This window comes from Phragmites australis, chromosome 2 (genome assembly GCF_958298935.1).
Source record: "Phragmites australis chromosome 2, lpPhrAust1.1, whole genome shotgun sequence".
NCBI classification, from domain to species: domain Eukaryota; kingdom Viridiplantae; phylum Streptophyta; class Magnoliopsida; order Poales; family Poaceae; genus Phragmites; species Phragmites australis.
The window spans coordinates 39,690,003-39,715,565 of NC_084922.1; the positions used below are offsets into that span (position 1 = coordinate 39,690,003).

Below are 25,563 nucleotides of genomic sequence, written 5' to 3' on the forward strand. Positions count from 1 at the left end.
GTTAAACTTCTTTTATCATCCTCTGTACAGAAAAAATAACATCAAGTCATGAAACAGTTGATTAACATAATTTCTTGGTTAACCTTTAATTAACCTTTACGTTTCATTAATTTCTACATAAATTAATAAAAAACATAAAATAGAAAAATATTGTTGTTAAGACTTTCCTAGATGTAGCTTAAACATAAAAAATACATATTGCCATGTTAATCCATTCCTTTATATGAGTTAGTTTGCATCTCCTCTTTTAATTATTGAATAAAAATCGCACGTAAGAAAATCATTAATAACTAAAAAACCCTACGATGGGTCAAATCGCGCCACAACGCTACGCTACTTTCTAGTTGAGCTCTAATTGAGTAAAAATTATAATTTTATCATTGTAAGGCACATAGAGATGATCTATTTTTCATTTTTAGCTACTTTTCTCATTGAAAATATGTGATTATGCCATTGTTACCTAGATGTCTAATTTTCTAGTAGCAATTTAAGAAACAAATGTTAAAATCACCTCTAAATAGATTAAAACCTAGCTCCAATTTTCTATTAGTGAATAAGTAAAAAAGATTAAAATCACCTCTAAATAGATCAACATATTGAATATGAATATTGTGCTACTAGTCACGAGAGGGCATGGTAGTATTTAGAAGGTGGGTCCTCCGATCCGGACCAAATGTCGAAAGGTGATAGACCATCTAACATGGAGCAATTAAGATGCAAGGTAATTCAATAAATTAGATGTGCATTTTGAAATATTGCATGGTTATCATTTCATTGATTGCTAAAACGTAATGATAATTATAAATTTGCAGATGGACCGGACATGGATGTACAAGTCTGACCGTCACGGTCCAGAGTTTTTTCATGGTGTGGATGCTTTTTTTAGGGCTACCGTGGTGTAAAAAGCCAAAAAAACAAGCGTGATGATCACTATATATGATGTTCGTGCGTTGATTGCAACAATGAGAAATAATTCTTAGGCATAGAGTAGATCCGTACACACTTATTTCGCAGGAGTTTTAAGCCTAACTATATCCGTTGGACCGAGCACGGAGAATATGAGGATGTTGTGCATGAAGAACAGCCCACAGTCGAGGAAGATGGAGGCAACAATATGATGACTGATAAAGACATCGATATGTCGATGTTTGAAGATACTTTTATCGGCAACGGTGATGATGACCTAGCTGAAATGTTGCGCAATGCTGAGGGAGACTTCATCAGTGATAGGAAACATGAAAGGTTCCAGCGTACGATGGAGGACTATAAAACACCGATGTTCCCGGGCTGTACAAAAGAGTACAACAAGTTGCATGTTGTGCAGACATTGTTACAAATGAAATCTAGCAATGGTTGGTCTGATAAGGGCTTCAACGAGTTGTTACAATTTTTGAGGGACTTGTTTCTAGAGGGCAACGAGTTTCCTAAAAACATGTACCACGTTAAACAGATTGACTGGCCGTTGGGGTTAGAAGTAGAGAAAACACATGCATATCGAAACGACTGCATGTTATTTCGCAACGGAGTGAATACCAACGAGCACAGTATGACTACCGTCAACCTCAAACTCGTCGGATATAGAGAAGAACTATTTGTACTTGCCAAAGATGTTACTCAAGTGTTCTATGTAAAGGACATGAACCCAGTTAATAAGGAGGAACGTCGTGTGGTTCTTCAAGGAAAAAGAAAGGTTGTCAGGGTTGAGGATGTCATCGACGAGGAAGACTACAATCAATTCGACGACCTGCCTCCTTTCAGAGAGAATGTCGAACTACCTCTCATTGACGACATTGAGGAACCTACCTACATACGCCGCGATCATAACGAAGCTATAATAGTTAAATGAAAGCAGTTTTGATGTAATAATTAATTCAAGATTCGCTGTAATTTGTATCAACGATATGTATTAAGTAAGAATATGCTTTTTTATTAAGTAAAAAGTTTACAACTATCATTTATGCTTTAATTAGTACAAATAAAGGTATTGTATGATAGTTATAGATTGCCTTAAGTAACAAATATGCACTGCACAAAATATAAACCTAATATAAAATAAATTACCTAGTATACAATAAATTACAAACCTAAATATACAATATTAGATAAATTACAGACCTAGATATATAACAAAATATTTTATCAAAAAAAGTAAACCAATATCGGTGCCAATTATAGGGAAAAACTGACACTAATAGCCCCAATATCAGTGCTGGCTTAATTTTACAACCGGCACTGATAATCCAAGTATCAGTGATAGTTGTGGTCTACAACCGGCACTGATACTCTATCCCTATATAAGCCGGACTTAACAGTCGCCTCTCCATTCCTCCTTTGCGTGGCGACCTATTCCAGTTGTCTCCCCGTCGCCGCGGTCCTCAGAGGCCCAACGTCGCCCACGGAGCCGACGTCATCCCTATCGCCCATGGAGCCGACGTCATCCCTGTCGCCGTCCCCAGGGCCAACACCGCCTCCCTGTCATCCCTGTAGGATCGAGTTTCCAAGGCAAAATTTGTGTAGTCGTTGAATCTATGGTTATGGTTAGGTTTTGGTTTCCAAAGCATGATTCGTGTAGGCATGCGATGTGGTTGGTGTGACATTTGCAGTTACGTGTGTTGTTCCCGTATGGATCTTGGCTTCAGTGGGTTGTGATTTAGGGTTAGAGAGTGTGGATTGGCTTATGACATTTGAAGTAAGTGTTTAGAGTGGATTGACTTGTCCAATGGCTTCTAGTTTATATTTGGGAGTGAATTAGCTTGTCTAATGATCTGCAGGTTAGTTTCAAGAAGTGGATTAGCTTGTTCAATGACCAGCGAGTGATTCCATATGTGGATAACATCTTTGTACTCACAATCTATGGATGGCAAATGAGGTGTGTTTGCCACTGTTACTACTTAGTGTATTGTCTGGTAGGGTGTAGCCCATGAATCATACTTCACAAGTGCTAGTGCTGCAATGACACGTTCAGTTGAATAGTCTGGTCTGTTTGTAATAGATATGGTAATTGGTATGGTATTTCAAAGCTACTTCTGCTCATTAGTGCTTGGTTTACTCAAATTTCTTATGTTGCTCCAACAAATTCGTGTTGGATTTCCTCCCAAATTCAGTAGGTATGATCATATGTAGTATGTGGCTAGATTGTTAACATAAAGGAATGTGGCACGACTGTTGTCTTATGATTATTTAGGAAGCATGCTTTGGGTGACATTTTAGCCTAGCTATTTAGATCTGAGAGATCTTAATGTGTGTTTATTAGGTTCCTGGATAAAGAGATATCATCTTGATGATTTCTAAGCTAATGTGTGTAGAATTGTATATGTCCATACATCCATACAAACACTTAAATTTTGGTGCAAAAAATGCATATAATCTAAATTTGTTGTTGTTTGTCCACCACCAACCAAGCACAGAAATCCACTTTTATGCAATTTCAATTTATTTGTAGTAAGGAGATTTCAGTCTGTCTTTGTTGCATAGAATTAAGTATATATAACTCCAAATGAAGTGAATCCAAAACCAAAGTTCATCATTTCAGTTGTAGTTTACAGGAAAAATACTTGATTTGGTACAACACTCATCCTTATGACAACAATTTCATTCTTTTAGAGACTGACGAACCGGAGAGTGTTGATCCCGTGCACGTGATTGAATCCAAGCTGGTCATTGACGAATTGTGTGATCAAGACAAGCATCTATGCATACTCAACCTATTATGTTTATGTGTCTTTCAAATTGGAGAGCTATATGGAATTGTGTGATTCTTGCATTGTCAATCTTTGTTAATTGTCAATCCTTGTTAATTGTTATCCTATCCTGGTTAACTAAAAAAAATGTTGTTTTTCTATAAGATTCAGACAAAGCGTGCTTTTTTGGATAGTTGTAGAACAATGACTGATGAATGGGCGTGGACCATAAAAAAGATTGGTGATATAGTTGTAGATTTAAGAAAGATAGCTAACGAAAGCTTCATGCAAGTGCTCCATGTATGTGAACCGTCTTGTACTCTAACTTGAGGAGGTAGTGAGCAGCCTTCAGAAGTTGACCATTCAATCAGCCGAGTTGCTGGGCCATCGAGATGTTGGCCACCTTGAGGGGGATGATGCACATTCTAGCGTAGACCCGAACTATGTTTTTTCTTATGACTACAATGTTCCTAAGAGGTTGACGACAGGCGATGATAGCGATGAGTACTGGTGGCCGAGTGAATCTGATGCGTAATTTGAACGTATAATGTTTGTATAGGCCTGATCAATATGTGTTTTGTACTCTGATAGGATATGTTTAATTAAATACTTTGCTTTCATGCTCCCATAGTTCTCCATGCTATGTAACTGGTTGCTTTCCTTTTCTAGTTCATTTTTTTCTAATGCTCATGTTGAATGAATGATTGATTCTGATCTAACTTGAAAGTTCAAACTGGACTTTGCATTGGTGTTACTGTAATTTATCCCTTTTCTATTTTAGTTATCAGAAAAGGAAAATCCATCTGTTACTTTTGGAGATTGGACTGTGGCCACAGATTAGATCGATTGCTTGTTCTTGTAACTATTGCTATCCATGTTGTATTTAGTTTAACAACTTAAAGTAGATGCTTGTAAGACAACAATGATGCTATTCTGGTTTCAATTATCTGCTAGATTTCCATGGGTTTAAATTATACAACTAGCTGTCCATGTGTTGAAATTGTTCAACCTAATCCTTGCAATTTATTCCATATGCCCAACCAAGCCTTGTCGTTTATCCATTATTGAAACTGCAGTAGGTCTTTTCGGCACCATGTTGTCACCAACAATATATTGCTTGCTTTGAGGTTCAAGTGAACGATGTAGAGAATGTAAACCACTACATATCCCCTTGTACACCCAACGTCACTTTCTGATGCTCCAAGTTCACCTTTATAAGTTTTGTCATGAATTCTATCAATGTGATGGGTGTTATATATGCTAATATGATGTTGCAATAAATTTGAATAGATGAAATTTTTATGTAGGAATAACTCGTACAAAATTAAGTCACCGTCCACGGACGTGCCCCCCCGATACAAGACCCCTCCTCTGACCAGAATCCAGTTTCGGATGATGCTCAGTTGCGAAGCCCGAGTGCATACCTCAATCCGAATTAACCTGACGTTGATGCTCCGGAAGGTCTGGTCACTGATGATGCACTCTCGTCTCCGACCATTGATGCTGCGTCGAATGGTCAGTCGTCTGAAGGAACGAGGCATGGTCGAGGTCTCAGCAAGATGTTTGAGGGACATTTTGTCATCAGGAAGGTCGATTCAATCGGGGAGCCCATAAAACCTTTAGATGTGCTCGGGTCGTTCAAGACAACATGCGGGTGTCTCGTAAGAAACCATGTCACAATCACTTATATAACTTAGAGAGGCAAACTAGGTGAGGTGACAAGTGGGTGGTCCCGATACCATCAAAGATTTCGTGTGAGGCAAGTTATCGCAAAAGTTCGAGTACCCTGAAGAATGCAACATGGCCACAACGAAGCATTAGGCCTTAGTCATAATGGGCAGAATTTTTAAGAATTTTAAGGGTAAGTTGTACAAAGATTATCACTTGAAGGGGCGAACGCCAGACTGGGATGATTATCTGATGGTGAAAGATTTTTGGAATGATTTTGTGAAGTATAGGGATTTGGAGGAAGAAAAAAGATAAGTGAAGCAAACAAGGCCAACTCCTAGAAGAACTTATACTCCCACAGAACTGGCTCGCGCTAGTACGTTAGGAAACTTGACAAGTGAGAGAAGATAGAAGAAGACGTAACTAAAAGTGGTGTCACACCTGTGATGGTTGAGTGGATTCCACGAACGAAGAACTACTTATATGGGAGAGGGGTGACCCTTACGATTGATGAAAGCTTATACTTGAAAAGCGAACGAGAACTGAAAGTCACGCAGAACATTAGATATGCCCACATCCTATGTTCCCAGGGCTTTTTCCAAGCAGACAGGGAGAACGATGAGTTAACCTTGGCACTGGGAAACAAGGAGCACACTTGTCGCACACGCAACAAGGGTTTAAGGCCTTGAAAGGTCAGATTCGAACAACACACTAACAAGAAATGAAGAAAAGAAAATATGTCAGAAATGTTGACCTTTCTAAAAGAAGAACTTACAGAGGAGAGACGGATGATAGATGCCAAAATAAAGGGAGATATGCAGCAAGCCAGGCAACAAGCAAGGCAAGAGGTGTTAGTCGTCGTAGATAATGCTTTGGTGCCGAGCCCTAGTGGTCCCTGGAGTAGCTACGCGTCCACAGGGCTTCCAGGAGAAGCCTTAATCCGTCACCCCGTGGACATCACAGAAAGCACACCATGCAAGCTTGTCGTGCTAGTCTTGGGTGTTCCCACCATGGTGGCTAGGGGTCTGGCTGAGCAATGGGTGGAAGGGACCATCGGTCGTCTGGTACCACAGGGATACGCCTGGGTACACGTGGACAGTGTAATACATAAGTATCGTAAAAGCAAGTTAGATTACCCTAAAGAGGCGGGGGAAACGTGGCTCTAAAAACGTAGGTCATTATGTCATGTGGCGCAAGCACGACATATTATTTGGCGAAGACATAGATGTGTCTGAGTCTAGTTTGGAGTCACCGGACGCACCCAGAGGATCTCTGCCTCCTCTGCCGTCGCCTCCACAACCACCCAAAAGATCTTCACCTCCGTCGCCGCCTCCACAGCCATCAAGAAGATCTCCAACCCCTTCGGCCTTCGCTGTCACTGCTATCCCGCTTCAGAAGCCAGTAGCACCTGCGGAAGCTTAGGAATTGACTTCGTCACAACAGCGAGCAACAACTAAGAAGCGACAGTCAGCATCTATGAAACCGGCATCTCCTCTGCCTTATGATAAAACTAATGAGGAAATCAGAAGGAAAGTGAATGCTGATGTCACAACACACTTCAAACGTACTGAGCTAGAGAAGAGTGCTATCGATCTAGCAACGGTCGCCAAGTTTCTTTAGACTTTGGCAAGACCTATGGACCCACCGTTAAAATCTAACTACACACGCATCATGGGTAAAAAATAGTTGAGGAAGGCGTTGATCGAGAAGGTAAAAAAATAAAGAGCACTAGAGTAACAGAAAAAATTAGAAAGAAACTTTATAATTGAGGTCGGAATGACAAAAGAAGCACTTTATGACAAGTCCAAAGTTCAAAAGGCAAAATCTAAATGGAAATTTAAGCTCAGCGAATCACTGGTCGAGTCCCTATTGGAGCTAACAACCCAAATACGGAGATTCCATGCCTGATACTTGCAACAATCGAAGGCTGGTAGAGAAATGTTCGTGTTCCAATACAGACATTGTGATTTTCTCCACGGGGACGGTGAAGTCTAGATTCATTTTGATGAAATGTATCAACTGTACCACCAAGACGCCCTCAACTTTCATCTCATAAGTTTGTGGACTCTATAAATATCTTATATTTATAATTCATAGTATATATTCTTATACCATTAGACTGAATGTCTTAACTTCTTGTGTATGTAGAACAGAGATATATACATGCGGTCAAAAGGGCATCACTAAAGTAGAATTCCTCGACCCAATGAAGATAAACTAGACGATGGTCGCCACCCAGCCATAGGCAACCGAGGACTATGCACTTAAATTTATTCAAGCGTACCAATTAAAGAGATACATACTTTTAACTTACAACTTTGGGTACATGTTTTCATCTATGTTTGTACTATTCTTTTTTAGCATCATGATATTAGGACTTAGGACTAATTACCTATGGTGACACATGTGCATATTTCACTGTGCCCTCTTTGTCATCCAGACTGACTATAACAGTATTGTTGTCCTCGATAGGAAAAAAAATCCAGTAGCTGAATACCAACCCGTCATAGACTTTCTACAAAGGTAAACTAATCATTTCATTAGCGCTTTAGTAAACTTTGAATTGATTAAATCTAAGTCTAGTTACAGTCAATAATCACATACGTACATGGTATATGTGCGCTACGTCAAGAAGAAAGGACGTCACTTTCCGTTCTGGAAGGAATAGAAATTATAACAGACTTTTCTTGTAGGCTTCAGACCTAGTGCAACAATTTATATGGCTACTATGCATGTGACTTCATGCATGGATTGACTAAAAACAATTATAGTATAATTACCAAAGCTGAGATAACTGGTATACTGTCGGAGGATTAACTCTTGCCGCAGGGATCCCGAGAGACCCCTTTTTAGAGATTCGGCCGGGGGGATGATCCTGAATAAGTTCATCGGAGAAATGAATGAGAGTAAATGCAACGGCCGGTGGTGGGGAATGATGACCTAGTGCAAGAGGAAGTAAATGCACCGGAGTTTAGACAGGTTCGGGCCGCACAGGGGCGTAATACCCTACTCCTGTATGGATGCAATAATTGTCCTGAGGGAGATCCCTCAAGGATGTAGCTGGTTACAAGAAATATGATCTAACTAAGAGCTTGAGGCTCTCTCTTCCTTTTCTAGAACTACCCTCTGGTCTTGTGCTTTGTGTTCGTCTATGGTTCGGTTTCTGATGCTTGGATGCTTGTATGCTCTTGTTCGGGTTCTGGTCTCTAGTTCTGTCTTCGTTGTCTATCCTTCTTTCTTTTGCCTGTGGCTCGTGGCTCGTGGCTTGTCGCTCTTCTCTGTTCATCTGTGCCGCCAGCTCTTTTAAGCACTTGCCGGCTACGACATGCCCCAAACGGGAAGGAGGGGGGCACAAGTTCCAAGATGCCATCACTGGGAAAGACGTCATCATTTCTTCTGGGTGAAGTGACCGGAGGGTGGAAAAATGCCGCCCGCCCGGTCACCTATCACTGTGGACGCCTTGGCAACGGGCGCCATGGAGGGGGCCCACCGAGCAGCCGCAGAGCAACCCGGCGTGCCCGCCCTGTCTTGTTCCTCTGCCACAGCAGGGCGGCAGACGGAACGCGATCCTTACGATGATACCGGCGATACGGGACGGGACCCGTGCAATTAATAGCCCCACGCCCCTCTGCCAAAGCATGGCAGGAACTGACGTTGCGGCGGGAGCAGTTGGATGTGTCAGGCCACGCACGCTCATTAAATGCGGCCTCAGACCTCTGACTGGCGGACACCTCATCGGTGGGCCCCTCGGGGGCCTTTCTGGGTCGTCGGGGAACCGAGTGCTCGGGGGTACTGTTCACCTCCCCGAGCACTCTCTCCCGGGAATGCCTATCTTTATCTTCGGGGTACCGCGTGCTCGGGGGTACTGTTCACCTCCCCGAGCACTCTCTCCCGAGCACTCTTGCACGATCTTTCGGGGAACCGAATGCTCGGGGGCCGCCACGTGCAGCCCCGAGCACTCTCTCCCGAGCACTCTTTGTGTGGAACCTCAGGGAACCGAGCGCTCGGGGGCTGCTGCTCGCAGCCCCGAGCACTCTCTTTCGGAACTTTAGCTCTTTTAGTCATCGGGGGTCTAGGGTGCTCGGGGGTGACCTGGCACCAGCCCGAGCACTTTTCTTCCCGGTACTTAGACTCCGAAGATCATCGGGGAACTGGGGTGCTCGGGGACCAATGACTGTGGCCCCGAGCACCTTCTCCCGGGACTTGAACTCTCCTTACCCCGCGGGAGAGACCTCGCGGGATGATGACACGTGGCGGATGGCTGGCCTGGCCTCGGGACTCAGGGACCCCCGGTTCTTGATACACTGATATATACATATTGATGATTAATTTTCAGTTCTTACTCGTGTTCAAATAGATTGATTTCTTAATTTCTGGTAATTGCAGGACTTCAAGCTGGAAACAGGTATCCTCATGCCATAGAGAATCAACGCAATTCAGGAATAACTCTGCGGGTTCATCAATGACCAAGTCATTCCAGAGTCCAGGTGGTACCATGTTTTGAAATGGTGTTGTTCGCAAGCTGTCCCTTCAATTAGCTCGTGGAGTTCGTTATCTAATTCTTCTCAAAGCAATAAGCATAGTTCAGGGCCTTCGGTCAACAAGAATAATTGAATGACATTGTTTCTTACCATTTTGTCGCATACTTCTATTAATTATGAACTTTTATTGCAAACTTGTGTTAGTTATGATCTCTAGTTAATGACATAGTTACGTATGCATGAATAAGATGAGATATGAATGAATTGTATATGTGTGTGATATCATATGTGCTGAGATAATTATATATGTATGTGAAACTTGAATACATGTTTATCTTGTTGTATGTGATATTATTTGTGTTGTTGTCGACAACGGCTAGATTCTGTACAGGGGAGGTGCTATCAATGCATGCTCATGATAAAAAATCGGCACTGATATGGAGACTATCAGTACTGGCTTGTACCAAAAACTGACAGTAATAGTTGAATATCAGTGTCGATTACTTGTTATGAAGTGACACTGATAGTCTTAGTGTCAGTGTCAGTTTTTTTCATGAGTCGATACTGATACTCATTATCAGTGTCGGTTAATAAACCGGTACTGATAGTCCATGACTATCAGTGCCGGTTCAAAAACAGACACTAATGATGTTTTGAGCCGACACTGATGACCATTTCTGCAGTAGTGAAGATCTTTGTTGTGAATGGTGGTGTAGTTGCCAAAGTGCGTTGGAGCTGTTGATGTGGTAGGGCAGCCCAATTTTATTGAACACCGTATGAAAGAATCGGCTCCATTGCCGGTTAATAAATTGGCACTGATAGTCCGTGACAATCAGTTTCAAGTAATCAGTGTCGGTTCAAAAACCATCATTGATGACATTTTTTAGTCGGCGCTGATGATCATTTTTATAGTAGTGAAGATCTTTGCTGTAAATGGTGTAGTTGCCAAAGTGCGTTAGAGCTGTCAATGTGATAGGGCAGCCCAATTTTACCGAACACCACATGAAAGAATTGGCTTCATTGTTCGTAATTGGACTCATGGATATCAAGAACCTTGGAAGCAGGAGGGTTGGTGACGACTTGAGCGATGAGTGGCTCCAGAGAGCGGGTGCACCAAACGAAGAGGAGGAAGACAACCTGCTTGTGTCGTGAGGAGATAAGAGCAACGGAAGTCTAGGATCATAGGAAAGCTGATAGCCTGATACCATGTAGAAAAGTGGGAGAAAAAGAGATGCAACACACAATTACATAGGTCCGCAGGAATGATACACATACACGAGTACAAGAGGGCCTTTGTCGAGACTAGCAAAAGTCTCCAGGCAAGGAAGGAGCCCACGGAATGGAAAATGCAAGTTTACAGATCCTTGCGTACTCATAGCTTATCTCGATCGTTCATCCCTCATACTTAATATTCATTCATATCGATTTTCTCATATACCTTATGATTTTTTTACACTAGTACAATACCCGTGCGTTATAAAAGATCCTAACATGATGCTAAAGTAATACTTAATGTATATAACAATAGTGCTCTACGATGCCTATGTTTCTTGCTTTCTCCGATAGTGCGATGCCTTATCTGCCACAACGCGCTGCCTTATCTAGCAGCTCTTGGCTCCGAATATGCCACCGCATCCCAACTCCTTATAACTCAACTTCCGTTGCCCCAGCATGTAACACACTCACTACCCTTCTATCTGATATGATCCTCACCATCCAGTACTGCCACTAATAATACATACAATTGCTGCCCTAGCCCTCCCTTTGAGCCCAACCCATTCTAGAAGGGTTAACAAACTTGATTATTGCCACCAACTTGACATGAAGGCACACTCCACCTCACCGCTTACATGGTCTGCAAATAGCAAAACACACCACTTTAATAGCAGACTAACGTGTTTACATATAGTATATATGTCAATGGCTTAGCTCCTTTAAACATTGATAATCCACGTGTTCAAATATGTATTCTAATATTAACTCTTACAGCTATTGTGGTATTGGAATTTAAAAAGTCTACCGCTCAATACCATCTAATGAAGTGTGCATAGTTCATGTAAAGTACATTAACTATACCAAAAACATAATCAAAGACATGCAAAGATACCTACTACATTGTTGGCAGAACCGCTGGACAACATTCCCAACCACATCAATGGTGGCCTTAGTGTTATGAATAAACACTTTTAGATATAATCATGTGATCAATTACCAAGAATTGTGTCTATTGAGAACAGATATCTTCCAATAGACATGTCCTCTCACTATGTCTTTTCACCATGTATAAATATGTAATCACATCATGAATCAATAACATGAGTTCATTCTACTCTCTACTTTCTGTCTCTACTTTATATTTACAAGACGTTATCAGCCATGTTAGTTCTACTATGACGCTAATCGACCAATGAAACTCATCGGCCAGCACTTCAACGGAGGCTCGTTGCATCGATCTGCATGATGGTCAGAGCGGTGGACGACAAAACACGTTTGTTGGACGTCCTCAACTTGGCCCTCCATCAGGAAGACGATGATGAAGATCGACGACTGGCCGTCTCTTCCATTGACGGTGACTGCATCATCACCAGGTGTCAGTGAGTCCATTGTACAATAGCAACCGACCGTGTGAAGCACGGCGCAGAATCCGGCTTTCGAGTTTTTCGTATCTTCCCAATAGACATATCCTCTCACCATATCTTTTCACCATGTATAAATATATAAACAACATGATCAATAAATACAAGACTTAGCATGCATCTCACAGGCCTTGCCGCCGATGGTAATCCTTCGCCGCAGTAAGATCTGCTCCCACATCCCTCAACTTGGCACACTGGCCCACCCGAGCTGCCCCTTGCACCCTGATCTTCTTTCCATTTCCCTCCTCATCAACACTGCCGCTCTCCAGCACTCTACCGCCAACAGCACCACCCCCAATTCTCAAGCTGAGTGCCCTGATCACTGTTCTCAATCGTGTCCTGATCCCCTGTGTCATCATCATCATCAATGAACACCACCCTTTACCTCTTATCAGAGTCACCTCTGACGCCACCATTCCTAGCCACCGCAGCTTTGGGGACAATTCGAGCTCCGAAGGGGATGAACTGCGCAAAATCTGCATGAGGTTGAGGAATTAAGAGCGGATGTTTTTGGTGGGAATGCAGCAATGGAGTCGTGGTGGAGAGTAGAGGTGAGGGCGGAGAGGAAAGGTGGCGGTGGTGAAGAGGCGGGGGCGGCAGTGGAAGAGCGGTGGTTGCGACGAATATAGTTGCATTCATGCCCCATGTACGACATCTCATCAAGAACAATAGGAATCAGATCAAAGCGGCGTGATTTATCGCAACAGTTGACGAGGACGAAGAACGTGTACTCATCCAGCTTGCAATCAGTGGCGCCTTTCATCTAATTGATGGTGGGCAGCGCCTCCTCCAAGCCGTTGTAGCCATACGCGCCAACGAGCGCCGTGCACACGACCACCGTTGGCTTGAGCCACTCCGAGAGCATCGCCTTGAAGAGGGCGGTGGTAGGACCAGGCTGCCAGCACTTGCGGAGCATCTTCAGTAGTGGTGTGTAGGTCTGCGACCTCAGCTCGAAGATCTCGAGAGCGGGCTCTCAGCGGTAGTGTTGGAACCGCTAACCCCAACCAAAGAAGACCTTCGTTCTAGGGGAAAACCGAAGGCTCCAGGGTGTGACACGTGTAATGAGTAAATAATCTTGATTTCTCCCGTCGCTTCAGGTACAGTATGACCCTATTTATAGCCCATACACAACCACTTAACATTAGGATTTACAGTTTAACCCTCTCAACTGCCACATTCTCGGCATATTCGGGGGTATTATGGTACAATCAAGTACATTTGCATAATTACAATTGTGCCCTTGGCAATTAAGTGAGCCTCGACGTCCATCTGTGGTCTTCGACCAGTCTCATGACTACGCTGAGGGCCCCTCTCCAGCTTCCAACCGAAGATTCGCCACGACCTTCACTCCTGTCCTCCGGCGCCGTGGGTCAACCTTTGGCCTCTAGTCGAAGACACACCGGTACCTTCGCCCGCTCCGATGAGCGGAATCGCCGGTCAACCTTCGGCTTCCGACCGAATGACTGTTGCAGCCTTCGCCTACGCAGGCGGCAAGGGTCGCTGACCTACCTTCGGGCTCCAACCGAAGGTCTGTCGTGGCCTTCGACTGCACGGATGGGGGAGGTTGCAGGCCAACCTTCGAGCTCTGACCGTAGATCCGCCATGGCCTTCGCCTACATTTCCTAAAACACCACTGTAACACCCATCAGTGTCCAGCAACCGGTAGACTTCGACTTGCCATACGAAGGGGGACTAGAGATCATCCCCAACAGGTAGGAGGCGACGGCGGCGTCGAGGGCCTCGAGGACGACGTGGGGCCAAACAGTGTGGACTGCTGCCGCGCGGTCGCAGCCTTGCGGGAGACGCCCGAGACGACGGCCTCAGTACGGAGGATGAGGGAGAGGGCGTTCGGCTGCTCGGCCTGGGCGCCGGAGACGAACGCGGAAGTGGTGACGGTGATCGAATCTGGTGGCGGCAATGAAGAGGCGGGGACGGCAAAGCAAATTTTATTGGATTCTTACCCCTCTCTCGATACGTTTTCATTACTTTTTCTCTTTTCTACTTAGTTATTAAATCACACAACAAATAATATAGATAAGAGTTTATAAGAATTTTACTAAATAGAATTTTATAAAATTTACTTCCATTTAAAAAAGTGGGAGTTGATAATCCAACTCCTGTTTTATACTTTTAACATAAATCTCAATAAAATAAACAGTTTTGATACGCATGCGCTAATGAAATTCCAAAAAATAGGTGTCGGGCAGTTACATACTGGGGTCGCGCCAGCGCAGCCACCGGAGGAGGAAGCGAATCCGCGAAAGACAACGGGAACACCCAGCACCATCATCAAGGCGACCGACGCGCCTCGCCCCACCCCACCCCCCGGCGTCCCCCCCTCTCGTCCCCACCCGTCCCCGCGGCGCTGCCAACCTACCAAGTACCTGGCCACGACTCAGTGTCGACTGGCCGGCGAGACCGAAGCACGAAACCGCGACGCGTAGGCGCTGCGCACCTACCCAGCAGCGCCCGTAAATGCGGACGCAGGCGTGGGCGCGCGGGGCGGTGGCGCGCTTGATGACGCCATTCAATTGCCGCGCGACCCACGCCTCCTCTTCCCACCTGCTCTTCCCCTACTCCTTTTCCTCCTCCTCCTATTCCAGACTTGTCTCTCGCATCCGACGCCACTTCGCCTCTTCCTCCGCCTCCCCAGGTCAGCCCCTCTACTTCCTCTGCTCAATTTTTTTTCTGCCCCGTCCTTTTCGGTCGAACGCCAGGTGTTCGTCGTTTTGCCACAACGGCGTCCCCCGGTTGAGCTGGTTAAATTCGTCGATTCCGCGCTGGAGCTGATCGCTGGGGTGCTCATCTGTGCTTTGGTTCGACAGAACGGGAGTGTTCGCCATTTTGCCTCGGCGGATATCCCGCGTAACGGTGTAGGCGTGCAGCTGTAGTAGTGGCTGCAGATCCTTTATTCCTTTCATGCACCGATTTTGTTTTGATGGAAGAATTTGATGCAGAAGTGGTCGAATTGGGTACGATAACTTCCGTGATGTTGGCCAGTGGAGCACTGGCGATGGTACTGTGTAGTGGTCCTTCTGGGTTTCGAAGCTGCCTTGCGAGCCTCGGGGTGTTACGCGATCATGATGTCCAGGCTTGTCCTTGACCTGTGTCAAGTTGCATCCTGTCGTGATAGGAACAGGGGTCGTCTGATTAGTTGCATCCTATCGTTCTCCCCGCAAAAAAGGAAAAAAAAAACTAACTATCGTTCAATAGCTGTGCCTCTTCCAAGTTCCCATGGTTTATGTTTAATCAATTCAGTAGGTTAGCTATTTGCAACGACTCTTTTGTCCTTCACTGAAATCATATGACTGAGAATGTGCCTGCGCTTCATGAGTTCAACTACAAATCAGCGGTCTAGATGAATGGTCGTCTGATTGATTTCATAGAGGAACATCTGCTGACTGGTTTCTGGGTGCACAGGCAGTTAGTCTGTTAGTCATTCAACTTACATTCTATAATTTGAAGCATGTGGTTAAAATACTATGCAATTTGTTTCATTTGTGTTCTCTAATGTTTCCATTTCCTTGTTTGTTCTTTAGCTCACAGCGTCAGACAAAATACCCATACATTCATGGAGGTGGTTCAAGAAGTCCTTAAGCATGGCTCAGCGCATGGTGTCCATGCAGCTGTAAGAGCTGGCCAAAAGAGTTATAGCCTTGTCCAGCTCATTGCATCTTCTCTGGATGTCCACAACATTTTGTGCAGCAAAAATGTACCGCAGCTCCTTTTATGTTCAGCGTATTCATTTGAGATCACCCATTAGGTGATTAGAATGTGTCAATCTTGAATTTATATCTAGCTTTCATATGATAGTTTTATTAGCTTCCATTTTCCTTTTGTCTGGATTCAGTATGATACAACTTTTACTCATAACGTTGGGCTGAAGTCCTTCAACAAAATGCATAATGCAAATAAAATCAGACTTCATGATGTTGCTGAAGCACTTCTGGTGCGACGTGAGTAGGGTTTCCCTTGAAACTAGTTGTGAGATCTCAATTAGAGGACATTCCATTGTATCAAACAATTATTTGCATTTAAGCAGTTAGTTTGTCACGTCCTTGTCCTTGCATGTTTGCTGTGAGGCATCATTAACAACTTAATTGCACAAATCTTCAGTAGGGCTGTCACCTAATGTGCTTACGAAGATCATTGTTCTCCCATCTAATTACATTAATGAAGTACATATGCAGTTCTGCTGTTTTTCATGCTTCCCGTTTAACTTCTGAGAATATGCTGACGCACTGGGCCCTCCACCTTACTTTGTAGTTTGCTTTCCCTGTTCATTTTGTTATGCCCAAGTAGTTCAATGCATAAGTTAAAAGTAAAGAGTTTTTAAAAACATATATGTGGTAGTTTGCTTCTGCAGTCAATTTTGTTACGGCCAAGTAGTTTAATGCAAAAGTTAATCATACAGAGTTGTTAAACATGTTCTGTTAATTTATTCAATACCTGTTGATCATACACAAGCAAACCTCACTTCTTCTGTTCTTTTTAGATGACACGCAACGGAACTAAAGATTCTTCTTTCGAAGGAACAAATGGAACAGGATTCCTTCGTGGAGCTCGTATTGGTATTGTGGCTAAGCCCTCTCCTGAATTTGTTGCTGGGATATTTGGAACCTGGCTTTCTGGTGGAGTTGCAGTACCCCTTGCACTTAGCTATCCAGAAGCTGAACTTCTGCATGTCATGAATGACTCGGTTTGTTTCAAGCTTATTCCACTATTTCATTTTGCAACATATCAACATGAAATGAAAGATCTCTATTTTCTGCTGCCTTGCTATACTTTTCTTCTCATCTTTGTGTTGCAAGTGGAATTTATAAATAAATTCTACAAAGCGCCAAGTTGATGCTGATAGCAGTTTTTGTTATCTGTTAAGTTGGTCATATGGGTCAATTTTGACATCTTCTAGTGTATATATATGCAGAAACTTTGTGTACAAATCCATACTTTTATGGCAGAAGTGGATTTTGTACACCTATTTTTTTTTTCAAGTACACTTGTGCACTTGAAAAAAAAATTCTCAAAGATTCCGAACATGCGCATTCCCAGAAAATTGTAAAAAAAATGATCATTTGGCACTGTACCGGGGAAAAAACAAAATTTTGTTCTTTTTTTTGCAGTAGATATATGATTGCAACTTTTTTACTTTTTTTAAGTGCACATGTTAACGCGTACTACATCTATGAATTTTTTTAAATGCACAACTGTACAAAACCAGCAAAACCAATTTGCCTTTTTGGTTTCTAATTGATGTGGCTTACAGGACATTTCAATGATTTTAAGCACTAAGGAGCATCATGACATTATGGAGAGCATCTCTACCAAGTGTTCCGCTCATTGTTCTCTTCTTCCATCTATCTCAAGTGTACCTCCAGAGATAAATTCCCAAGAACCTTCAAGCAATGAAGTGACTTCATCAGTCTCTAACTTAATAGCTGAGATTAATGGTTCAAAGAAAATCAAAGGTGAATTGCTGTTATTTTGTACTAAAATTTAGCTTAACGGATGGAATTTCTTTTGCTATTTCTATACTCTCCTTTTGTGTTTCCACTACTGGTTCTGTCCAACCATGAGTATTTCTTCAATAGTATATTTTGCAGCTAGCTCCGATCAACCTAATTATTCTGGAGTTTGGCTATACAGGAGATGATCCTGCTCTCATCCTTTACACAAGTGGTACAACTGGTAAACCAAAAGGAGTAGTCCACACCCACAAGGGCATACTTTCTCAGGTGCATTTCTTCATCGTTAAATAAATCTATACATGGTTCTAGAAACTGTCCAATAGAAGCTAATATTTTTGCTTACTTTGCTGTTGCTATTTCTGTATTTTTACCACCTTTCCATGATTCTGTTATCTATCGTTGTTTGATCTAGGAGTTTGAATGGTTATTGTGACTTGTTTTCAGTTGCTAAATGATCATTTTTGCTGGCAAGATATATATAACATTTATTCGTAACTGGTTTGGCAGGTCCAAATTCTGGCCGAAGCATGGGGATATCAAAGTAAAGATCAATTTCTGCATTGCCTCCCGCTGCACCATATCCACAATGAATGCTATTGCTATTTAACTATTTAGCACAGTATTGTGTATTAGTATTTCAAATTACATTTTTGTTCAAACCAACCCCTTTATTTTAATTGAAGTATTCAGCAAGATGGAATCATGGATACAAATATGGATGATATGTAATACCCCGTCCCATTAGTAGTTGCCCATATGTCCTAGGTGTAGTGTGGTGGGAACTTGTCATGCTCCTTAGGATTTGAAGTACCAAGACATGTACTAGTCAACAAATACACATACCAGGATGATAGAACTAGGTCTAGTTTGCAATGCTTAATTCAAACAGTGAGTCAATGATAGTGTCCCTTCTTTACAACTTATTATTATGTTTGGGAGGATTCATGTTTTTTGTCATTCTTGTTTTTTGTTTTTTTTTTTTGGCAAGGTTTTTTTTGTCATTCTTGTTGAAGTCCTTAACTTCAAGTTTACATGTGCATGGTCTTTTCAATGCTCTATTTGCACCCCTCTATTCAGGATCAGTGGTAACTGCCCTCCCTTACTTATATTTTTCTCTAAAATAATTCATCTAGGAGATAGTGCTTCATTTGATCAAAAGATATTGTGGTTTAGTTTTGGTGAACTGGTCTTCTGTAGCTATTGGGTTTCTTTTCTGCTCATATAATAGATCCATTTACATTTGATTTAGGAGCTGTATGCAAGGAAGCTTGATTTGGCAGTCTAGCAGCAGATCTTCAAAGATTCTTTCATAGTAATATATTTTCTCTTTGATTGCAGGTTGAGTTCATGCCTAAATTTAGTGTAAGGGGGATATGGCAGAGATGGCGGGAATCATATCCAAATGATGCCAGTAAAAGTGATGAGGCCATTACAGTATTTACTGGAGTATGAATCTCAATCATACAACAACAGGCTATCTTTAGATTATGCCACATTATGATCTGTCTTCATATTGTTTGATATGTTACGGTAATTTGATACTTCCATATGGCAGGTTCCAACAATGTACACACGTTTACTGCAAGGGTATGATAGTATGGATCCTGATCAGCAATCCGCCTCTTCTTACGCTGCAAGGCAGCTGAGGCTAATGGTAAGTTCTACATATATATATCTAATAATTAGCACCTTGGTTTGAACATTGTTAAATGCGTCTGCCATGTACAACGCAAATTGTGTCATAAGTCTTGTTCTATCTCCCTAAGTTCCTTCATGAAAGCCTCACCACTAGCCACCCATGTACCAAACCGCTTGAAGATATACATAGGTATACAAAACTTGACCAACCTAGGAGGAACTATGTGGCATTGTAAATAAGAAGAAATAGGCATCTAAATTCGAGTCAAAGAGGATTCAAACTTGGCTAGTCTAGGAGTACGTCCGAACCTAGGAGTACGTCCAAACCTTCAACCAACTGAGCTAGGCTCAGTTCCTATACAGAGGTATACACTATACAAGTAGCACCCTTAGGCATGGGCCCTTTGATCCTGCCATTAAATGTGCAAGGTCCACTGGATCAGACGCTCAATGGCTATACTTGCTCAATCAACTGCTGAAATACCTTAGTAAAGACCTAGAGATATACTCCCTCCATTTCTTTTTATAAGGCGTGCGCACATTTCAAGATTCAAACTTTTCAATCTTTGTCTAACAAGTACTCTAGCAATATGTAGGTTTTGTGTTACAAAAATGGTACCACTAGATTCGTATTTGAAAGTACTTTGCATGATTATAATTTTGTTGCCACAAATAATATTAATTGAGAGAAACTAATGGTCAAAGTTTGGTTTTAAAGACCATGCCGGGTCAAACCATGTCCTATATTTTGAAATGGAGGGAGTATGTTACACTTTATACATGCAATGACCAAGAGGCCTTCAAAACGTGGGCTAATCATCTCTCTGTCTCGAGGCTTCTAACACTGCAAGAACCTAAACACAAGATGAAGTTTCTTGCGTGCATTCTGTTGAAAGCCCAGCTATGCTTGTGTTTTGGTTTTATGTTCTTTATTTTATCTAGCAGTGCATTGAACCTAAATTATTGCCTGGTTTGTATTTGACTCCTACAGCTGTGGGTAATAGATGATTATAGGGTTTTCCTGTAAACTTTGTTCATTTCTATCATAATTTGGATTGGTGCAATGAATTATAAATGTTTTGTTATCAACATTCATTAAATCTCTGTAGATGTGTGGATCATCAGCTCTTCCTTCCCCACTTATGAAGCGGTGGGAGGAAGTGACAGGTCACCGTCTTCTGGAACGTTATGGCATGACTGAGGTTACAAACATTTAACTCTTCGTCATCTAGTAATTACACTACATGGTTCCTGACAGACTTATTGGTTACAGTTTGTCATGGCACTGTCTAATCCATTGCATGGCATGCGGAAAGAAGGTACAGTTGGTAAACCTCTTCCACGTGTTGAGGTACGACGAACAATTTCATGGGAGTTAGGAATATCATTACAATGATATATATTCTGTGTATTCTGTATTGCCTCATAGCATTTAAGGCATCTTTTGGACTCAGGCCAAGATCATTATGGAGGATGGGACTCAAACTACAACTGGAGTTGGCGAGCTCTGTATTAGAAGTCCATCCCTTTTCAAGGAATACTGGAAAAGACCAGAGGTATGATTATGCTGTTTCTTTTGTGCATAATTGATTGTCACTGTGTACAGTTTTGGAGGGGATACGATTCCCTATCACCGCGAAAGTTCTGGCTTGTACAAACTACAGTTATAGATTATATGGCTTGTTATTTAAATGTAATGTTCTGTTACTTTTATGATTGCTGGCATTGGAATTGCTTCTAAGCCGTATTACACAAATTTACTAGAGTATGTTAACCATAAGGGAACCACTGAAGGACGCACCCTGAGAAGTTAATTTACATTGTTTCACCATTGAAAATGGTGAATTTCTGTTTGCAGGTTACAGCAGAATCCTTCATTGATGGTGGATTCTTCAAGACAGGTGATACTGTAACTATAGATGAGGATGGATACTTCATAATTTTAGGGCGTAAGTACCACTATACGCACATGCACCATTATGTCCTTCTGCTTGCTGTTTTCATCGTCTCATTGTGTTAGTACCTGGGGTAAATATTTTGGGATTGCTGTCATCATTTGTATTACCTTATGCAGGCACAAATGCTGACATTATGAAAGTTGGTGGTTATAAGCTGTCAGCCTTAGAAATTGAGGCGGTACTGTTAGAGGTAAACTCGTATACGCTCGAAACTACTTCTGAAGGGTAGGTGCTAGATGATATTAACAAAGTTAATGCACCGAAAGAATATGCTGACGTTTGAACAGCACTTTCATTCTATCTCTTCAGACCGTAAACTACTTTCCTCGAATTGAGACCAACAGGTAGATTATATTAGGTCGAAAGCTTTGAGGAAGGCTTCACGCAACAGTCAAATAAATTCCTTTCTTACTCATCTTGCTTAAACTAGTCTGCTTTCATCTTCAGCATGATGCTGTACTGGAATGTGCTGTCCTTGGCTTGCCTGATGAAGCTTATGGGGAGGTTATATGTGCAATAATTGTGCCTAAGGAGGACTCAGAGAAAAGGGCGGAGCAGGACTTGAAGCCAGCACTAACCTTGGAAGCATTGACTAGTTGGTCGAAAGATAAGCTTGCTCCATACAAGGTTTGCCATTTACATTATTTCCCGTTTTTCTAGCTGCTTTTTTTTTTACAGTTTTTATTTTCATATAAGTTTTCCTTTGCACTGTTAGCTTTTTGCTAAGTGCTCTGTTGCCTGACATTATAAAATTTTAAATTGGTTTGATAGAAAGTATCAGAAATATCTGTTATGTTAACAAAAAAGTGTTGATGAGCCATTTACGGCATTTATGATTTTGTTATACCAACATTTACATAGCTAGTGCCTTCCAATCAGTCCTGAGTTTGAATACTTTAGGGTATTATTTCACATCGTAGTTTATTTATTTTTCTATGGATGACAGATTCCAACAAGATTGTACTTGTGGGCTTCTCTTCCTCGGAATGCCATGGGAAAGGTGTGGAAATGATCTCCTTTGAACAGCACTCTTGTACTGGGCTCGCTATTGACTTAACTGTTGCTTATTTCAGGTGAACAAGAAGGAGCTGAAGAAATTATTAGGAGCTTAGCCGTGACTCTTATCTTGATTTTCTCCCTAGAATTCTAGGAAGGCAGGCTTATCCTAATGATTAGCAAATAAGTGTTATTGTATTTTTGCTTCAGGACATAGCCAAAAATAATATATCGAAAAAAGCACTAGCCATAGAAATTTCGTAACGGCCTAACGGAGCTGCACTGCGCGCACATCAGAAAAACTTTAGTCACTGTTAAGTGTGCACTGACTTGGTAAGACTTAAGAGTAAAGACTGCTGATCACCCTTACAAATCTAAACATAGTTATAGGATCGTTTCTACAAACCGTGATGTTTCGGGGAATCAAAATCTAAGTTAGTGAAGCTAACTGATGACTTGTACCATACATCGCAGCCACGAGTCCCAGGAGTTCAATGTTCAACCTTACAAGTTTCTTACACAGCCGTCCAAGCTCAGGTTTCAGTAAAGGTAGTCACTACACCATAGGCTGCTCTCTGTCACCCTCCTTTTCCCACTCGACGTTCTTCCCCTCCTCGCCGTACACCCAGCCGCACCAAGCGAAGTACACGAAGTTCACCGCGCCATAGCCCGTGAGCAGCCAGTAATAGTAGTCGTAGTGCCCGGCGTTCAAGTCGTCCACTAGCCAGCTCGTCTTTCCTCCGCGTCTGCTCGCCACCTGGACCATCTTCACAATGAGGGCGCCGGCCAGGTTGCCCATGCCCAGGGCCATGTTGAGCAGCGACATGCTGAAGCTGGCCATGCTCTTGGGCAGCTCGGTGTAGAAGAACTCGATCTCCCCGATTACGCCGAATGCCTCGGCGAGCCCCACGAGCGCAAACTGCGGCACGAGCCAGAGCGCCGACATGGTGACCCCGCGCAGCGCCAGCCGCCGCCGCGCTCCCTCCACCATGGCGGACACCGCCGTCGCCGCGGTGGCGAGGAGGAGGCCCCCGCCGATGCGCTGCTTCATGGTGAGCCCGCGCGGGTTGCCCGTGTACCGCCGCAGCGCCGGCGCGATCCACTTGTCGTAGCTGGCCGACCACAGCGACATGGTGACCATGTTGAACAGGGAGAGGGAGCCGCTGGGAACGTTGAACCTGCCCGCGCCGACGCGCCGGTCCATATTGTCGGCCTGCTTCACGGCGAAGCTCTGGTTCATTGCTAGGGCGAGGAAAATGGTGGACGACCAGATCGGCAGGACGCGGATCGCCGACTTCAGCTGCTCCACCTGGTCCACCGTGCACAGCCTCTTCCCCTTGTTCCCGTGCCGCTCCGAGGCCGACGCGTCCGCGCCGTTGCCGGGCGCGTCCTCCTCCTTGGTGCCGCGGATCATGCACGCCTTGTTCAAGAACCTGAACGGGATTCAAACGTCGTCGAGTACGTCAGACCACGCATCCTAGAACGCGCAATGCTGCTGCTGCGGCGGCATGCTAACTCTCACATGACGTACCTCAGATGGTCTGTGGGGACAGTGAGTTTGCAGTCCTTGAGGTGATGGTACACGCCGTCGTCGGTCTTCGCCGGCAACCTCGCCCCGTAGTTCTTGATCGCCGCCACGACGGCGTCGCCTATCCCGGACAACATCTGCTTGTCGCCCTTCTCCTTGATGTAAAGCCCCGAGCCGAGGAGGAAGCTCACCGTGGAGAGCAGCATGAGGCCCATCGGGACGGCAAACCCGACGCTCCACCCGACGTTGTCCTGCACGTACACGATGACCGTGACGGCGACCGCGAAGGCCACGCCGATCGACGCGTAGTAGGCGTTGAAGTAGGCCTGCAGGATCCTGGCCCGCCTCTCCTTGGGGTGCCTGGAGAACTGGTCCGCCCCGAACGCCATCGAGCACGGCCGGACGCCGCCGGCGCCGATGGACAGGAACGCGAAGCCGGCGAGCAGCCACGCAAGGTGCCTCGCCCCCGGCGGCGCACATTGCTCGCCGTTGCACGGAGGCGGCCGCGCTCCAGGTATCGTGGCGCTCAGCCATAGGAAGACGATGCCCTTTGAGTACACAAACGGAAGCAAGCAAGCATCGATCACTCATCACGTTCTCTTCTGCTGAGAGAAAAAAGCCAATGAATCTCTGATCTGTGAACACTTACAATTAGGCACGCGACGGAGCCTAACGCGACGGCCATGAACCGGCCCAGGTACATATCGGCTACCAGGGCACCGGAAATGGGCGCGAAATTTGATAGTGCACCCCACACGAAGAGCATCGTTTGGGAGGTGACGTTGCTCAGGTGGTACTGCTTGGTCAGGTACGTGATCATGTTTGTGTTGAGCCCGAATCCTGCAACCTTCTCCAGCATCTCATTTGCTAGGCATCCAAAAAGGAACGAGATTTTCCATCAAAATGTAAGGGAAAGACACAGTTATACATGACGATCATAACCCAGACACATGAATACCAGCCAAAGTACGAAAATTAGCAAGGTAGACTTCAAGTTGAAGATTGCAAGCAGATGATAAGAAAGAAATCCATAGGAAAAAAAGGAACAGAAGAAGAAACTGAAGGAACATCACTAGCACTCTCATCGTCAGTTTTCTGAAATTCACTTAAGCAGGACGATCAGTTTCAGAAGAAGAACTCACAGAAGATGAAAGGGAGGGCTTTGAAACCGCCCTTGCCCTTGAAGCACTCCTCATCTGCTCCATGCTCAGCAACAAGGGAGTGCTCCATGATGCGCGCAGTCGAAATGAATGGCAAATAATGCTAAAGGATTGGCTGGGGTGCCACTGCATCTTGTATATACCATGGCACTAGATTCATCGGTAGACGGTAGGTAGGTCACAAGGACGACAGCTAGTAGCTCCCGTATAGGTAAGCAGCTAGCTGCAAATAGGAATCCTCGTGTGCAAGTTTTTCTTTTCTTGTGGAATGCAGCATGTGCAGGCATCGCTATCGTTTATATTTACATGCCTTTATATTTACATGCCTGACTAAGATGGAGCAGTTGTTC

General features: G+C 43.7%; 3 protein-coding genes across 6 annotated transcripts; 2 read left to right on the forward strand and 1 right to left on the reverse strand.

Annotated features, from left to right (window-relative positions):
* Window positions 1-229: 229 nt before the first annotated feature.
* Window positions 230-1,892, forward strand: LOC133910103 (uncharacterized). Its single transcript, XM_062352621.1, has 2 exons — window positions 230-721; window positions 813-1,892. Exon 2 carries the CDS (start codon window positions 1,115-1,117, stop codon window positions 1,844-1,846), a length of 732 nt encoding a protein of 243 aa, XP_062208605.1. The 5' UTR covers window positions 230-721; window positions 813-1,114; the 3' UTR covers window positions 1,847-1,892.
* A 12,813-nt stretch (window positions 1,893-14,705) lies between these two features.
* On the forward strand, window positions 14,706-22,781 carry LOC133908798 (probable CoA ligase CCL8). 4 transcript variants are annotated; one of them, XM_062350962.1, is made up of 17 exons: window positions 14,818-15,118; window positions 16,005-16,192; window positions 16,961-17,164; window positions 17,732-17,933; window positions 18,112-18,200; window positions 18,441-18,509; window positions 18,965-19,018; window positions 19,272-19,379; window positions 19,489-19,587; window positions 20,681-20,773; window positions 20,845-20,922; window positions 21,026-21,127; window positions 21,430-21,520; window positions 21,646-21,719; window positions 21,977-22,156; window positions 22,476-22,529; window positions 22,603-22,781. In XM_062350962.1, exons 1-17 carry the CDS (start codon window positions 14,941-14,943, stop codon window positions 22,639-22,641), a joined length of 1,902 nt encoding a protein of 633 aa, XP_062206946.1. In that variant the 5' UTR covers window positions 14,818-14,940; the 3' UTR covers window positions 22,642-22,781. The 4 variants fall into 4 exon arrangements, 3 of the variants coding, with proteins under 3 accessions (XP_062206948.1, XP_062206946.1, XP_062206947.1); XM_062350963.1 differs by having other exon boundaries at window positions 14,824-15,118; window positions 16,005-16,177; XR_009908268.1 differs by lacking the exon at window positions 22,603-22,781 and having other exon boundaries at window positions 14,706-15,118; window positions 21,646-21,754.
* A 300-nt stretch (window positions 22,782-23,081) lies between these two features.
* On the reverse strand, window positions 23,082-25,298 carry LOC133906858 (protein NRT1/ PTR FAMILY 1.2-like). The gene is made up of 4 exons (XM_062348845.1): window positions 25,196-25,298; window positions 24,703-24,920; window positions 24,057-24,601; window positions 23,082-23,958 (listed from the first exon to the last, which is right to left on the reverse strand). The coding sequence occupies exons 1-4, from the start codon at window positions 25,281-25,283 to the stop codon at window positions 23,082-23,084; spliced, it is 1,728 nt and encodes a 575-aa protein (XP_062204829.1). The 5' UTR covers window positions 25,284-25,298.
* Window positions 25,299-25,563: the final 265 nt, after the last annotated feature.